Source organism: Fulmarus glacialis, unplaced genomic scaffold, assembly GCF_000690835.1.
Source record: "Fulmarus glacialis isolate BGI_N327 unplaced genomic scaffold, ASM69083v1 scaffold32147, whole genome shotgun sequence".
Classification (NCBI taxonomy): domain Eukaryota; kingdom Metazoa; phylum Chordata; class Aves; order Procellariiformes; family Procellariidae; genus Fulmarus; species Fulmarus glacialis.
The window spans coordinates 41,022-59,459 of record NW_009221833.1 but is presented as its reverse complement, the minus strand read 5'-3'; the positions used below and the strand labels follow the sequence as shown (position 1 = coordinate 59,459).

Below are 18,438 nucleotides of genomic sequence, written 5' to 3'. Positions count from 1 at the left end.
TTTATCTTACTATTTTACCTATAAATCTTGCCTTGCCTAACTAATAAGGCATACCGTCTTCTGTAAAATTTATAGTATCTACTAACTTAAGACTTTGAAATAAATGGTCACTGCTGTATGTGATGCAAGAAGTCAGTTAGTGCATTTATCTGAAGTAGCATTTACATGCATTTCTCTATTAGAAATAGAGACTGTTAGAAAAATACTCAGTGACACATTTAGTGTGTGTATCAGATAAATTGAATAATAATCTACTTATATGATTATTTCCCGATATTCAATTTTTACCAAAAAAATTAGTATCCTGTCAGATAATTTTTCCCTCATGTTTCTGTTAAAAATAGCTTAAAGTTACAGGAGTAGAAAGATATCTTTAGTGCTTTCCTTATTTGCCCTTATTTGGATGTTTCTGTAATTTGTAATAACATGTTGTAAAAGGTTCTTAAGGCACTTAGTTGCATTCATTTAATTTTTAAAGGTAGCTGGTGGAACTGTTTCACATCAGGTCAGCTTCTCCTATTTCAATGCATTCAATGCCCTTTTGAATAACATGGATCTTGTTAGGAAGATATACGGTAATATAGCAGGTACAAGAAAAGATGTTGAAGTCACAAAAGGTAAAGTATATTTTCTACATTTTATTAATTCTTCAGTTCTGTCCAATTTATAATCTGGTGTTGCACATGGGTTAAGGCAAGTCAGAAGCTGCAATAGCATGCAAGGTTAGGGCTACTGTGAAAATGTTTAAAGGGTGATTTTCATCCTCATAGGTTAGTAATGATTTTCAGCTCATTAAGGAGAAGAATTGGGATTCTGGCAGGAGCTGTGTTGGCCATATTAGTTTGAATGGATAACTGCAAGTCAGTATATTATTGAGGATTTTACCACTCCTTGAAAGGGATGCATGGTTGCTTAGAGATAGAAAGTTCCTAAGGAATGTGATAGAATGGGTTAAGTTTGAAACATCCATTACCAGTAATCTCCATGTTGTTTTAGCTCTAGTTACTTTATCCATGATTCAATCTTTTTTAGAAAAACGGTAATAATTTATGACTTCTTAGTGCTTACTAGCCTGAGTGGTGTTATATATATTTATAGTGCAGTTTATGTCTGTTAGGACATAGCTAATCCCTGTGCATATGAAAGGTTGCCATATTTCAGTCTTGCCACAGGCATGAGTGGATTGCTTTTGTAGTCATTTTGTGACAGATTTTATCACCGATTTTATTACCTGTATGGATGGGACCAGCGAACCCTACATGTGGTAAAAAGCATGCCACGTTCCTTTTTTTTCTTCTTTGTTTGGCTTACGTTCATATGCTCTGCATACCTTTGTCCCTAAAGGAAAGCATAAAATGCCTGTCCTCATCCTCCAAATAGTGCTAACAAATTGCCTAGCAGTGTTTTTTGGTGCAGATGCATAAATACATCTTGCTTGGATTTGTGTTGTGAAAAAAGCTACTGTGTTTTCACTGCTCAAACTTGTCTACTGTAGCTTGCCAGTTACGTCATGAACATGTCATGTAATTTGGCTAGGTGAATACTTAAGCTTGGGGTCATTCAGAGCTAGCAGGGAAAGAAATCTGGACATGATGGCAATAGATGAGTCAGATGCCCTCAGAGCTGTGAATAATGGCCCATTATTCTGTTCTGTTCTGTTTTGCAGAACTTCAGAAACAAGAATCACAACTTGTGGGTGTGGTTTTATTAAGCTTGCTAATATGAGGATTTTTGTTGACTTTGATGAATTCTTACCGTAAATCAGAGTTGTGGAGTCAGACTTGCTCTGTTGAAAAGGCCTGTTTCAAGATAGATGTTCTCCTAAAGATATCTTTTCCCTTTGCATTATGGATTTTGCTTCTTGGTGATAGATTTCATTTTTTTTATATTAACGTTATTTGTGAGCATTTAAAGAGGAAATTTGACAAATAACACAATTGCTTTATTTCTCTTTCTTTTCCCTTTTAAATCCAGAGGAATTTACCCACTCTGCAATCCGATTTGGACAAGTTACACCACTGGAAATAGATATTCTCTACCAACTTGCAGATTTATACAGTGTTACTGGGTAACATAATAATTTTATTACTTCACAATCATTATTTTGCTGTTTTCTGTGTGAAAACTACTCTTTTTTTGTCTTAATTTTAAAAAGTTGTGTGTTCCATTGTATTTCATGACAGTAATTTATTCAATGTAAACTGACTTCGGTGTATGCATGGGTTTTGTAAGTGAATTGTGTACATCAAGCACAATTATTAATTGTCATATTATAGGTATACATATAAAATAGCAAAATATATTACAGTAGTTCGAAAAGGCTACAATAAACCGGTATTACTAATTTTAAGTATTGATGATGTTTTGCATGGGTCTTTAACACATGTGAAATCTTAGGTAGGAATACCTAGAAATAGTTTTATTTTTGTATTATATCCTTTATTACTCGTAATCAAGAACTTGTTTCTGAGTAATCCAAGCTACCTTTATCTCCACTTGTGAGCTACAAGAAGAGAATGCCCTTCTAACTCCAAGGATTCTCTATTGGAGTGTAGCAGACTTCTTAGACATGCATTCAAATATGACAAGTGTTTTTTTTAAACTCAGGATGTATTCTGTGGGGTGTGGCCAGGAATACCATATTGAATATGTTTAATGTTTTATCTAACAGTAATTTGCTTTTCTCTGCCTTGCGTAAAGGCGCTTAACTTTGGCAGATATAGAGAGAATAGCACCACTGGCTGAAGGTGCATTACCTTACAACTTGGCAGAACTCCAGAGGCAGGTAGGCAGAAGTGATATACACAATAAAATTGTTGAAGTTCAGTGAATGTTTACATGTACTTTCATATGAAAAATAAGAATAATACACTTTAAACAGATTCCTAACAAGTGAAACATGCTGTGTGTATTGCTATAAGGATCGAAATGGGGCAGACTATTTGAGTGTGTGTCTAAACAAGATATTAGTTGTCATATTGAAGGATGGCCTGTTTAGGTATGAGCATGTGTAGATACTTGGATTCCTTACTGTGAATACATTTGTTCACTCCTGAAAAGGCCTTTCACTTCACTAAGTACTCTAATTCTGTAATTATAAAATTATTTGTAGATAGTAAAAAATATGAGTATCAAATACAAGGCTTATAAATGTGTTCTTTTTTGAAAAATTGGGTGAAATGATTGGCTTAACCATTTATCTGAAATGATCATTGAATTTTACTGTACTTGTTGGCTACCTGACCTAGACGTAGAAGGGGAATTCAAATTTATTGGGACTGATGAAAAGGATAGAATTAGAAGATGAAAAATATCACAGTAGAATATTAAACCCATATTTCAGCAGACCTTTACATTCATGTTTGCTAGCTTTGCTTTTATCATAGTGTCCTTATTAGACATATACATGATAGTTCAGCATGAGTCCCAGACTGTGCAGTAGGATTTTGGATATAAATGGTTTCTTACTTCAATGGCTCTTTTTACAACTGTAAGTAAGAACTGAAGATTTAGGACCAAATATTATGCAGGTGTTTAGCTTATGTTTAGACTTCAGACACAATTACTGTGTACCATACTGCTCACTTTCAGGAGTATAGCTTGCAAGTTTGTGTTAAAAATAAATCTAGATTTTGGGGGCTTATCTTCACTATATTTTTGGTTCAACATATAATCTGAGAGGCTTTCTTTTGCAAGCAGATCTGTCTAACACTAGTTAAGTTGTGAATTAAATTTTACCTTAACCTTCATCTAAGATTGAACCTGAAGTACTGCTGATACCGAAGCTTGCAACATAATGGGGCATCTGCTGTGCTGCTAGTAGAAATATTCCATTCCATTCCATTCTAGATATATTCTAGGGAAATCCTTTTTCTGGAGCATTTTGTAGGTGACTGCTCTTATGAGAGTAGTTCAGGGGGAATTAACTCAATTGTTAATAATGTAAAGATAATAATGCACTCAAGAAAATCCTTGAAACGGTTACACAGCAGATTCAGAAAGGAAGACGTACATACATGATGAATTACATGGTTGCATAATCATAAAATACATAGGCCGGTTGCACGTTGGTGTTTATTATGCAAAACAAAAAAAATAGGATCTGGTCTTAAAAGTTTCTGATGCACAATCTTTTGTTTATTTTTACTGTTAGAACTTCATGAGAAATTGCAATTCCATACAGAGCTGTACATTCTTGAGTAAGCTTTACAAGAAAATACAGTAGTGTTCATCTGAACCAGCGCATTTTGCTCCAAGGATGTCTCCATATCCCTTTTCCCTCTATAATATACAAAGGGAGGTAGGATATCTAATTCTTAAGATCTTGTATGAGCATATCCCATAGTTCTGACTAAACACATCTTTGTGTACTCAGTAGATAAATACAGTTTTTCATCCTGAAGGTTCCCATTTTCTTATAATGCGTAAACAACTCGAATTCTCACTCTTACAGTCTGCATTAAGAGTTTAGGGGGTGCCTGTCAAGACATCCAAGGGCTCTGATTCCCAAGTGGGCATAGCCTGACATGGGCTGGGTTCTGCTCCCAGCTGCCCACACCTCGCTTGGTACGCAGACAGCTGAGCTACTTACAAATCAGCTGCTGAATGGCCACATCTTGCAGCTCAGCATTTATGGCAATCTGACGCTGGGGATGTGCTGCTCCTGAATTGCAGTGATTCAGCACCTGACTCCTGAGTAGCTCAGCCATCTGGGCTGTTGGGGCAGAAGGACACGCAGCTGGCAGCAATATCTTTGTCAGCCGTTCCAAGCTACACTGTCTCCCATAAAGTGAAATTCAGATTCTCTATCCTGGTGATGCCAGTGACAGATAGTACTGCTGCAGGGTCGTCTGAATAAAGCGGCAGCACAGTGACAAAATCACCTGTGCCTTGTTTGCCACACGAATGTCCTGAATTTGCCAGTGGATGAGGGATCCCAGGAGTCTGTCTGAAAATGAAAGCTTGCGTTTATAAAGCCTTTTATGTCTCAGCTCAGTTTTTATGCATACTGCAAAGAGGTTGCTTTAAGCAGTTATATCCACTACAAAATCTAGGATATGTGTCAGTGACAGGAAAATAATGAATTATTTCAACTGCTGTGGTTGAAAAATTGTCCTATATGGAATATAGCAAGTCTTCCATGTGTGGGACTTTGAGTGTATTTTGGTTACTGTTACTACAGGTGGATTTGATCATTCCGTTTTCTTTCAAACAAATTGGTCTGAAACGCAGTCTCTGGTCTGTTTTTAATGTTACCACCCTGTTGTCCTTAGGCGATTAGACATATCTGAGCCAATGAAAAAGTGTCCAAAACCTGCTTAATAGTAACCTAGCCTTAATCCATAGCCTTCCTATGGATTCCTCAAGACAAGAATGATGGAATGGATTGACACAGAAATGTGTATGCAGTGTTTATCCAGACTAATGAGAAATATTTTTGATGAAGTTTTGTAATTACATTCCGAACTGCCAACTTTGGTTTTCATTGGTGTCTTTGTGGCACTCACCTTTCTGAGTAGACAAAATACTAAATTGTTTTGTTTTACACTTCAGAATTAGCTTTGTAGCTTGGCACTGTTATAAAATGAGCTCATTGATTAAAGTTACACTCATGACTAGAACAGAATACACTCTTTTCACACTCCTGGAGTAATACATTAATTTTTCATCCTATTCTACGTTCTGTGTTAAGAGAGCACAGCAGAAAGCAAAGTAATTTCATTTTCTTTGTTTTATAAGGAACAGTCTTTTATTAGACCTTATCCTAAGTTAACCTTATATTACCTCATTTAACTGTATTGATAAGATGAAAGATATCCCTTTCTGGAAGAGAGAATATCATTCCGGTAAGGTCCAGCTGTCTCTGGAAAATGAAAACAAGTCTGTGATCACTTTTATGTGATTTTAAAATTCCTTCTTAAAGGAAAATCTAAATTTTTACATAAACTCACTCTATCTTTGTAGATTTGGTGGAAATGGAAATTAGCCTGCTTTCAACCATGTTTACTTTATTGTCAATTCTTTCATTGTGTAAGATTTTCTTAAAGCCTAGCAGCTGAATATCCTATCAGGATGACAGCTACAGTAATTTTCTGTTTATAAATATTCATGATTTGAAAGCTATAGCATTAATTACATTCATTTACATATCCATCTGAACACACAAGTAACTGCAAACTTTGTGGACACTTATTTAATAATATAAAAGTGCCATTTCCTTCACAAATAATTTGATTTTTAACATCCAGTGACATATTCATTAAGATTAATGTCTGAATGTAATGATTGGATTTTGATGAGAAGTCTGTGGAGCTAACAAGAAAAAGAATAACCTTAAAACAGTTAAAAGGAAACAGGTGTGCTAAACTAGGAGAAAATTTTTGGGGAATGAAGAACCAGTCCTGTTTCTAAGCCTTTTTGGGGTAATAGTATTGCACGTCTTTTTTTTACATGAATCAAAAGAGATATCTCTGTATTTTAGAATTTATTTTTGTGGTTATTTTGGTTTTATTGTGGGTTGGTTTTTTTTTTTAGGTAAGGAAAATTTAGTGTTTTGAGACTAGTAAGGACATTCTTCAGATTTATTGCTTCTATTTGCTTGTAAAGGCAATACGTTTGATTTATACTTTTTTATGCTGGTCCACATGTACAGTTTATAATTTTGATGCTACCCAGAATTTCTCTGTTCTTCTCTGTTAAGCTATATTGTTGGGGGAGGAAAATGTCTTGTGGAAGGAAATGGTGGTAGCAGTGGAAAAAAACCTATGGAAAAACCATATAAAATGTAATACATGTTTTTTACAGGTAATGATCCCATCTTAATCTCATAGGCTTTTGTCCTACATTGGTGTAACATTATGCAATAAAGGCAGGTTTTTGCACATCCAGTGTAATACCAGTCCAAACAGAGTAGCTTACGCTGAGGTACATGCTGTCTTTCTGTGGAAATTCCACTTTCCAGAGCTTCAGTAAGCTGAACGTAACTTAGATAAGTAGCCTTGGTGAGTTAGCTGTGAAATGTGCACGTGATAATCTTTGTGGAGAATTCATAATGTGCATCAGAGCAAAGGCTCCTCCTGTAGCAGTTTGAGGTCTGTATACATGCCAGCTGTGCTGTCAGGAGCGCATCTGCTAATGGTACAGTGCTTTTAAGAAAAACAGGTTTGTGTTTGGGAGATGGGCTTTAGTATTTGCTTTAATATGGAATTTAACAGTTAATATCTTGGCCACTTACATAACCCAGGCAAGTTATACTGCATAATATAAATTCTTCTCTAATCCCCTTATTTATGTTTGGAAGAAAATTTGGCCCATCTTGCATACTTTGTAGTGCAAATTTGTGAACACTTACATCTTGTTTACCAGTTACCTTGTTTCTAATAATGGTCTAATAATACAGTCTCTGCAAATATTTTCTGTGCAGACTTGTATTTATTTAAAATACTAATACATTTATAGTAGTGTATGTGATTGAAGTGAGTGAGGTCATCATTGTATCTGTAAATTATCAATTGCCTGAAAAAGTCTTGTGGAGAATACTTTGGGGAATAATTGACTTTTTGCTTGTTTTGAAGACATGAAATGTCATGTTTATGCTATATATTAATGTATATGTAATCTTAAAATATATTCCGTGCTGATAAATGAGATACTGAATTCCTTTTGAGATACTGAATTTTATTTGAGCCAAGAGAAGGTTCTGTGCCTTATGAATACAAAGGCAACAGAAGGGAAAGTAGCAAAGTTGATTTGACTTTCTGTCTACTTTTTCTTGACCTTAGTTGTTTCAGTTATACTAGGAATATGTAAGGAAGAATATTTTCTGAAAGGAATATTTGAAAAATGTGCTTCATTCATTGCGTAATGGAAGTTATATAGTAATTTCTTTTTTTTTCCTCCTTAATATAAAGCTACCAATTTTTATCAGATTCTTTCTGTAATGTTATAAAAGCCAATTCACAGGCATCTTTGTTTTCCCATGCAGATTTTCAAGCATTTTTTTTTCTTTTCCTTTCCTCACACAGCAGTCTTTTGGAGAGCTAGGCAGGCCTATCTGGCTCCAGGTAGCTGAGTCAGCTTACAGGTTCACTTTGGGCTCAATTGCTGGAGGTGAGTAATATTTCTGGCCAGACTACTTGGTCTCATCTAAGGTGCATTTCTTGGTTATACACATGAAGAATTGGAGGGTGGAACCACTTTTGGTTGTGCCATTCCCTTTCTTCCCTTATCACTTCTTCTAGTATCCCTCAACAGTCCTCTGAAACTCTACTCCAGTAACGAATTTCCTTACTGGTAATTCAGATTGGTTTTCTTTGTTCTATGCACCTTGTTTTATGTAATAGTGTAATTCATTCTCCTTGAGACTTTTTTCTTACTTCCAACATATCAGAGATCTTACCAGCTAATATACTCATAAGAATTACATACTACACCAACAATGACGTTGCAGAAATAATGCTCCAAATCCTTTCTTACAGCTGTTGGTGCTACTGCGGTATATCCCATAGACCTGGTGAAAACTCGTATGCAGAATCAGCGCTCCTCTGGTTCAGTCGTAGGAGAGTTGATGTATAAAAACAGCTTTGACTGCTTTAAAAAGGTTTTGCGTTTTGAAGGCTTTTTTGGTCTTTACAGAGGTAAGTGAATAAAATATATATATATATCGAGTCATGGATTTTCTGCCTTTTCTTTTTTAATACCTCAACAGCTAGTTTCTTATGGGAAAACCAGGAAACTTGGTATCATACACAATTTTGCTTCTGTTTCATAGAGCTGAATATTTCTGTTACCTTGAGCACTGTTCATCATGAACAATTGCTGGGAAAAACTGGGCATATTTTTGTTGCTACTGATTTGCTCCTTGCTGTGTGGGTTGTTTAAAGTCCTAATTTCTGGAGTGTGAGTGTTGTGGACATGACTGTTATCTCACAAACTGAGGATTGTAACTTTTGGCTGGGGGCAAACATCAAGAGCAGATTAGCATCTGAGGAGTAAAGATCCATTTTACTGCAAATATTTTTTGTTAAAAACCAGTCATTTTGAAATGTACCTGTTAAACTGGATGTCAGATCTTATGCCTCACACTTTTGCAGGTAGTGGGACTTGTTTTATGATTTTATCCTGTGAACAAGAAATTGCATCCTGCTGTTGTATTATGTTGCTCTCTTTTATTTTAAAATATCAACAGTGGAAGTCATAAAAGTTGTAATTTAAAAAAAGAAAAAAACCTCCTCTAAAATACAGGTTAAGAATTCAAAGCAGCTTTTTATCAGTTTTATCAGTTAGACTGAAAGCTGTCTTCTTTTAGCTTAGGAGAAGATTCTGAATGGGCTTTTATCACATCAGAAAGATCACTGACATAGAGGGTACATGCTAGCCAGTCCTCTGAAATTGATATTTAGTTGAATTCTCTATTTTTAATTGTCATTTCACATAACTTAATGAAATGCACAATTTTCATAAGGATCAGTAAGGTATTTATTAATTGGCATACTTTTTTTTTAGTTGGAGCGAAGTCACTCACTTCTATGATGGTCACAGCCTTTTTTTCTGCTTTGCAATGTGTTCTGTCAATGAAGACACTGGACAGTGTCCTTTAAGGACAGTATCTGAGAAGTTTTTGCACGTGAAAGTCTGTGGATTCTGGCTAAAGTGTTTTTTGTAATCTTGCAGGATTTTGCTATGCAAGTGAGTAGAGGAAGGAATATGTCAGTGAAAATGTTAATGAAATAGCTGTAATCTCTGTAAATTACGTCTTACTGGTGAATAGTTTTCCTTTTTTGTTGCTAAATCTTTCACAAAAGCAAATACTCCTTGAGTTACATTTATGAGACTATTTCTACAGTGCTGTTCTACAGTAGTTTTCTTTCTCGTCCCGCCACTCCTCTCCAGCCACATGGTTTTGCAAAGCAGCTTCTAAAACTGGTCATTTGTTATTTTAATTTTTGTTTTCTAACCTTTCTCAAACACTTTGAAATCAAGGATAATTCCATTGATGGGTTAAAAGCGATGCTTTACACTTGAGAAAAAATGTGCTTGTTTGAAAGAATGTCAGCTTGTTAAACTTCTTAATAGTCTGTTTAATAATTGTCTTTAAGTTTGTTTAGCATAAAAAGTTCATGTAGTTGTTTTGAAAATGTTACAGTTAATGGTCAGCATGTTACTAAGGTCTTGGACTCACAGAATTAGATGGTCTGTGAAAGTATATTAAACTAAACAACAGAAACATTTATGGAGTTCACTGTGGGTCTGTTACTGGGTTGTTATGTTCCTGAGCTGGATTATCCTAACTGTATTGTAATGTAACTGTACAATGTAGTTGTTTACTGCAGTTTAAAAAATAGGTCTGAATGCATACTGGAAAATTCATATTTTTAAATAAAAACTTATAATTTTTGGTCAAGCAAATTATGACACATTTGAATCTTGGCATCTAACTTCAGAACTAATGAAGTATCTTCTGAGGTCCCTTGCTAGACATGCAGGATCCCAGGTTCTCTGGCACACCGAATGTGTGTGCCCAACGAGTTCAGCTGCATAAAAGGTGGGGTGGGGAGGATTGTCTTGTGGTGTTTTGTCTGGTAGTTTTGGGTTTTTAAAGTGTAGGCACTGCAGAGCTGGATTTTCTTTTCACGGTAGATCAGAGATTCAGGCTGGGAGGGCAGCATTTCTTTTTGTTATTGTCAACCTTTCTTTGTATTTAATAACTACCTTTCCTCAGCATAGTAAGTCTGTAAATCGCACAGAAAGTACTATGTTGGAAGAAAACACTACACTGCATATATTAACTGCTGCACTTTCTATTTAGGTGCAGTTGCTCTGAGCTTCCTTTTAAGGAAGTAGTATAAAAATTCTGCAAGCTGAGAACTTTTGGTAATTTTGAACATTTTTAATTAATTTTTAGCTATTATTCTTTTCACTTAATGGAGAGTGGAAGACTGCATCAATACAGTTTTGTTGCTGTTATCTGATATTTGATATAATTAGCATGGGATTTTTTATTAGTTAACTGGCAAAAGCTTTTGACAAACTGATATTCCCTAACCATGGAATAACATTAGGAAATGAACACTTCTAATAAAAATAAGCCTTTTAAGTTTTATAAGCTACACATATGCCAAAATGACAGTGGAGAAAATGGATTTAAAAATAACAGATACTGTTATAATCTTGTATGTTAGGAAGTTAAGACTGCCATCTACTGATTTTTTTCTTAAACCCATTAGTTCCTAGAAAAGTGTATGTGCTTTTGTTAAATGGCAGTTCATTTTGATAGTAGCTATTTTCCAGGAGCAAGGGCCTTTTCAAAATCGGTTTCTGTCCACTAATGCTTCCTCTTGGTGAGATAAAAAATACTTAATAGTAATAGGGTTTAAAGAAGTTCATGCTACCATGTTGGACTGAAAAAGAGAAAATCCCTTGTATCTTTAGTTGACTGGAGCCTTCAGAAAACTCAGGTTAGTGAGTCAAGTAGAAGTGAATTGATAATTTATCATAGTCATCTGTTTATCTCACAATTACTCTACTATTTTAAAAAGTAATTGCAAGCTTTATGGGAAAATGATGTTAAGGGGCTAAAAAAAGTCAAACAAACTCTTATGCAGTAGACATACCCAAGGTGTATGTTCAATCCTTATCCTTTTTTTCCTTCTAAACAGCAAGAGCATCAGGCTTGACTTGGTTATGGAAGGCAGATTTGGTCACCCTTTTCATCACCATTTTCAACAGAAATCTTAATACAAAATTGTATTGGTATGAATATGCAGTGCTCTAGCAGCATCACATACATAAATGCCATCTACCTCAAAGGATATCCCATGTGCAGAAAGGCATTTCTGTAGAGCTCTTATAAAATACTAGTTTCTGTATTAGGAAGATAATGTTGCCTTATGATGTCTTTGTTTCTATAGGCTTGTTACCACAGCTGATAGGTGTTGCTCCAGAAAAGGCTATTAAGCTAACTGTACGTATCTTTTTTTTTTTCCCTGGCATCCTTTTGTTTGTTAACATACACAGGATTTATTTCCTAAAAATGTGTGAAAGATGACCACTTACAAGCACTCTAACATATATGGTTACAGATGTACTTGATGTATGTTAATAAGGAGGAAAAATAACTGAAAATTGTGTGTAATGTATTGTATCTTTATTAGGTTAATGACTTTGTCAGAGACAAATTTACCAAGAAAGATGGTTCCATTCCACTCCCTGCAGAGGTCTTTGCTGGAGGCTGTGTAAGTATCGGTCCTGTATTCCTAGGAAAAATTGATTCTCAGTCACGTGCAGTATAGTTGGAGCGACAGTTAATGGGTTTGCTTTTGTTGATTTGAACAGAACTGTTCTTTTTTCTCCCAGTCACAAGAACTAAAAAAAGTACTTTTTCCATTTGGAAAGCTTTGCATACTTCTGAGTTGTGTTCCCTTGAAATTATGTGCTTGAACAACTTCTTTTGGCCCAGTTTCTAACTTTCAGTTTCAGCAGTGGTTTTATTCACAAAATGCTCTCTCCATAGTTTTGCTTCGGTTAGCTTGGAAAGATACAGGTAGTCCTTGAGAATGGATTATAGAGATCATGTTTGAGTTTCCTTCGGCCGGGGGCGGGGAGGGACTAGAACAGTTTAAAAAAATCTATTTCTTGCTGAAGATTGTGAGGAGGAAAAGAAATACATTCTTCAACTTGCTATATGTGAAATTTTTCTGTTTGTGAAAATGTGGAAAAACTGAACAGTGTAGTCTTATCTTTCAGATAACAGGTATGAGTGAATTTTCTGTTTAAATGACTTAATATAAAATATAGCTACATTACTCCAGATGCTAACTACATCCATCATCTAAATACAGTTCAAAAACAAATTGTGTTTTCGTTGTGATTGAGGGCTGTAATTCAGTGGATCTTTTAGCAATCTGTAAGTGGTTTGAATTGATATTGATGATAGATTTTTTTTGGTTTTGCACATTGGCTAATTTCATTTGTGGGATTCCCCAACAGTTGTTAACCCTATAAAATGTTTAAGGCTTGAGTTAGGTTTCTTTTGTAGCAGAGAACACTAATAACTTCCAGTTGAGTAGGCTGACAGGCTGGTATAAAACCTCCTCAGCTTACAACAAAACCTGGGGCAGAAAGGTTGTTGACCTCTGCAAACTTTTAATTCAAAGAAGCAGCCCTGAAGGGAGGCTGCTTATAGTTCTGCCTGATTGAATTTGGCAGCCTGGTACATGCTTGAGTCTTCACCTGTCAGCGTACAAAGTTTATTTTCTGAGAAATGTGAGAAAGCAGCTGTGATGTATAGCTAGCAAAAGACTAACCTTTTTCTGGAAAGCTCAATAACACAGAAAGCACATACAGGTCATTTATAACAGAAGTGAATGTAATTCATTAGTGTTTTTCTCTGTGTTGTGGTTAAGTTCATAATTAAAATCAAACATCTGATAATCAGTTTTATTATTTTACATTCTTTTGTACTGAAATGTATAGTATTAAATTCAATCTACATTAGAGGCTTTTCCATTTCCTGGTAGGTACTCCTTTTTCAAAATAACTTTATTTTCTTACTGTAATGAACATGCAAAAATTGGGGAGAAATCTGAGTTTCAGATAAGCTTTCTGAAATTTGGATGTTGCTGTGAAGCTGAGCAGATTTATAATCTGTCCAAACACAACCCTTTCTTCTAGCTGGCTGTCTTAGCTGATATTCTCATCTCCTTTTTCAAGATAATACTTATCTCACTCAATCTGGGAGAATTTTAAACAAAGTTGGCCTTTGTAGGAGTGGAGTTGGCCACAATTTAGCAACCTCAGGGACATTCATTTATTTGTAGCTCCCTCTGGATCATCTCATATCTTCCCAGTTGATGACTTTTCTGTCTGTATGGCTGCTTAGTTCCATTTCAGCAATTTCACTTCTTCCCAAATACAAGAATCTTTATTAGCAAGCCTATAAAGTTTATTCTAAAAGTCTGAAAGTACCAGTTGACTAAAGCAGTAGCAAGTTGATACATTAGTCTTTCTCATCCTTAGTCCTTTTCATCCTCATTGTGACAGATCTTTTCTATGTTGACTTGCTTGGAAATAGTGTTGATCTTCGCCCTTCTGGTGTTCATTGTATACTGTTTTTCTACAAAACATTATGAGACATAACAGTTACATCCGAGGAAGTGCCACAAGTAAGCTTAGTCCATTTCTATGTGCAGGGGCATGCAAGACTTTCTGTTCAAGTGATGCTACCTTTCTTCTTCATTTTTCCTTTATTCTATTCCTTCTCTCTCTGTTAATACAAAATGATGGGTTACTATGGGACTGTTTGGGTTTTATATGTGCCAAAATTATTTTCAGCATCTGGATTTGGGTAACTTGTTTTTTTGTGGCTTTTCTTTATTGTTCGGCACTTAAATATTCTAATCGTACACTGTAAATATAGGCTAAATTCAAAACATGCTTTTCACCTTGTCATAACATCAGAAGAAACAGCATATCTCAACTTCTCAGAGATGTACTTATTACTATCTCTGACCATCACTTGTCTGTGTTTAGTGTTGAACCTTCTCCCGATTAACAGGAATGACGCACTTTTTCATCATGTGTGGTGTGGAACTGGTAGTGGATGAGCAAGATGAGCAAGCCATATTTTCAGCTGTTTTATGGAGTCTACGGCAGAGGACTTCCTGGTCTTTGAAGGCCCACCCTCTTGCAAGCTGTACAAAAGCACATTGTGCGTGCCACAGTCCTCGACCAGGAACAAAAAAAATTCTTCTGAGGAAGTGGAGGCAGCTTGGGAAAGGCTCCAGCAGACCTAGCAAATTCGCCTCTCTGGATGGCAGTGCTGTATCAAAGCCTACGTATGGTGTTACAGTCATTCTAAGACCCACACAAGAGGACAGGTGAAACCTTTGACATTAAGACAGTAGTGATTCAAGAGAACCTGTGTAGGCTGTATAGCTCCGGAGGGTCTGCAAGTAGTGCTATACCATCCAGCAAAGGGGTTACCCCCAGGCATGTGCCTCCTCCAGAAACGGTAACTTCAAGAGACTGGATCTCTTTGGCCAAAATCTTACTTTTCAGGCTCCAATTATTCTCAGCTCCTGCAAGGTTATGGAATAAACTCCCATTCCGAGTAAGAGGAAATGTCTTCATTCTCGTAGCTGTTAACAAAGACATCTGCCCATGCAGTGGCCTGTTTATATGGTCAGCTGCCTGTCTGCTGTCTTTCCTTCCTTACTGCAGGGAGGGACCTCCCGCAGGCAGCCTGTGCCCTGTGCTCCTTGAAACCTACCTGCTAGCTGCTGGGCAATGTAAATGTCATTGGGAAGCGTAGGGTCTGCTCTGTCAGAGCCCAAATATTCCCAGCTGCTCCCAAGCTGTAGCTGTATTTGAAATCTGCAGAACAGCTACGTGGCGCAGCTCAGTTACAGCAGTCAGGTCGTATCTGTCAATGAAAGGGCTCTGGTCCCTGATGGATGAAACTGATATCCCATCTTCCTATCTTCCCGAGAGTAGGCTGGTTTATTAATCATCAACAGCACTATCCGCACTTACCCATGTTCAGAGAAAACAATTTATTTCCCTACTGTTACTGTAATTAATTGAATTACATTTCATTGTAATTCAGTGATTAGCCTGCATTTCTGCCTTTGGAGTTTTCAGTTACCATTAGCTTTGAGTTGCAGGGGGATTGAGTGAGGCTTTGGGAATGCTTTCCTGTATCCCGAAGGCGGCTGGGGAAGCAGAGAGCGCATACCTGATATGGACATGGTTCTCAAAGGAACTTACACGCGTGATGCATGTGAGTACGTCGCGAAGAGCAAGGTGCTATAGGGCAGCTCTTCATCCTCAGTTGGGAAGTGATGTTGAAGTAGACATCTAATGCTATGTAAATGATTCGTAAGTACTATTACAGTAGACAAAGATGCTGTGATTTTAAGCTGTAATTCCTATGAGTTACACAGAAAGAAATGGATTCTTCCCATCAATGCAATGTGCGTGGTACTTAGCATTTTGAATGGATGAATCCTGTTTCAATTGAAAGACATTTCCAATTTGTGCTGCAGGGAGGAAGAGGATATAGGGTGCCAGACAGAAAGGGTCTAAGAACCCTTCTTGGAGGTGTAGGCAATGCATCTGTTGATGATTAGAGGTTGGGATATGTGTGTGTGTGTGTGTGTGTGTTGGCACATACATACACATAGAGGTCCGAATTTACCAGTGATTTAAAAACTTCTATATATTTAAACATTAAATCTAACATTTAGTCTAAATATTTTGGTATACTTGTAAAAATAATTTTCACATGTATTTATACATACATACATACATACAGGTATATAAGCTTATCAGGCAAATAGGAATGTGTCAAATACTTCTTTTTTAAAAAATAATTTAAAATGTTACTGTTTTTATTAAACAAACATAAAAATACAGAATAATAGCTGTCAGACTATGTTTCCTTCAAAATCTTGAAGATACTCTACTTTTTTTAATATACTTTAAACAGATAAAGTTAGAAGCAGAATTAAACTTTACTGCTTTATCTTGATCTCTGTTGAGGATATTTGAAGTTAGGGAGAAATTTATTGTTTAGTAAAAGAGACAGTAAGCTTACTGTAGGTGCATGAACAGTGACAGCTTTGCCTTGAGAATGAAGTGCGAGTTCTTTTGATGTTTTTAAACCAGACTGTTTTAAGTAACATCTTATTTTAGCTGCTTGTATGGGACATAGTTGTGGTCCAGGATGTGGTGGTTTCAAAAAGGAAGGAAGGAAGGGCTTGAAATAGGCCTCTCCCCCTTTGTAGCATATGCCTCTCGGGTGGAATTGGAAAGGGCAAGAGGTCTCATGTTGCAGGGTCATTTGTGTATTTCCTTCAGCCTTTGGCATGTCATGGGGCGTTTGCTGTGGGATCTCAAACTACATCTTTTCTCTCATAACCTTTGCTGTCAGATTTAGTTCCTTTATTTGCTCCTTGTAGAGTTATTTTACATGACATTAAGGTTAAGTAGAAGCTTTTATTACTGGTATTTTTGATGTGTATGAATAACCTCCATTCAGAAACAAATTTGTCAACCTTTTTTAAAGTGTCTGTTGTAATTTATGTGTGAAGGGAGGTTTTTATGGGGGGAAATCTAGATTTAGTGCACCTTCTCCAAAAGAAATTCAAGGGGTGCAATGTATACCTCTGTGTGCACGTGTATTTAACATACATAGCTGACAGCTGAAGTAAGATACTTTGAAAAAGAATGAGGATGATTGCCAATGATTTGCACAGAAGCGTGGAGATTTGTATTGCAACCCTGCACGCTACCAGGTCATTTTTATTTGGAGATCCTTTGTGTCATTCTCCTCCGCACCCTCTTCTGGGGGGTGCTCTTCCTCTGCTCCTCAGGCAGCACTCTCCGCCTCACATGTTCTTCATTGCATAGTTAGGCAACCACTTACTTAAACAGAAAAAACAAACAAACAAAAAACAACCCTCACATTAATTTAAAAAAAAATGCACTATGAGAAAGCGAGTTTTCTTTTGTTACATGTTCTGTATTAAAGTCAATGCTTGTCTTATCTGTATTTGTGATATGTCTAAGGACCTAACTCATTCATGCAACTCCAGTGAATTCAGTGCCCCTTTTCACGTGAATCAAATCACTGCTGTGTAGAAAAGTTTACCAAGCTCTAAGAATAATTGTATGAAAAGTCAAGACTTGGATAGAAGTACATATTGCTAATAGGGAGTATTTAACTGGGTATCTTGACAGTTAACAGTACTTTTTAGAAAGCTGCCTCTTGAGAAGTTTGTTAATAGTCAGTGTTCAAAGTGTTAATGTAATTAAAGAGCTTTTCAAATGGTTTTCTACTGATAACATAAGCATACGTTAGGGTTTTCCTTATATTTTATTTTGCTCAATAACCCGATCATCAAGTCTATTTTAATATTAATATTGTCATAATATATAAATTCTGTATTAGCAATATACAATTTGTAACATTGTGTATATAATTAGTATTGCTACTAAATTATTAAAATGCATTGTGTTTAGAGTCTTCTCTTTTCATTTCTGTATCAGAAGAGGGCTGTTGCTGATTTTAACAGAAAGGTAGGCAGTTGTGCACCTAGGAGAGGAGAATGTTAATTGCAGGAAGATTAAATTCAGGGTAGAAAATAGAAATGTTTACGAATTGGCCTATTTGTGTTTCTGTGGTGGGTGTTAGGCAAATAGGAAGAGTTATTTTGGCTGCTCTGCAGGATGTGCTAATTTATAACATTAAAAATAAAAATGGAATTTCACATATATATCTAAACAAAGAACGCATATTTAATAGGCAGGTAGCAGGTAACTGTCTAGAAGGAGTGAATTTCTAGCTTAGTGTCTAAATTTAAAGTTATTTGAATTTTTTGTGTGAGGCATTGTGTTATGTAGTAAAAACATTCTGCTTAATGTTTTATCTACCAAAAT

General features: G+C 36.1%; 1 protein-coding gene across 1 annotated transcript in view; it reads left to right on the top strand.

Annotated features, from left to right (window-relative positions):
• The window catches only part of SLC25A12 (solute carrier family 25 (aspartate/glutamate carrier), member 12), a 48,924-nt gene that overhangs the window by 22,108 nt on the left and 8,378 nt on the right, over positions 1 to 18,438 (top strand). Inside the window, exons 6-12 of the mRNA XM_009581257.1 lie at positions 479 to 617; positions 1,975 to 2,068; positions 2,701 to 2,785; positions 8,025 to 8,109; positions 8,478 to 8,636; positions 11,910 to 11,962; positions 12,153 to 12,233. Of these exons, the coding sequence (XP_009579552.1) occupies positions 479 to 617; positions 1,975 to 2,068; positions 2,701 to 2,785; positions 8,025 to 8,109; positions 8,478 to 8,636; positions 11,910 to 11,962; positions 12,153 to 12,233 (696 nt within the window). The remainder of the gene's footprint in view (positions 1 to 478; positions 618 to 1,974; positions 2,069 to 2,700; positions 2,786 to 8,024; positions 8,110 to 8,477; positions 8,637 to 11,909; positions 11,963 to 12,152; positions 12,234 to 18,438) is intronic.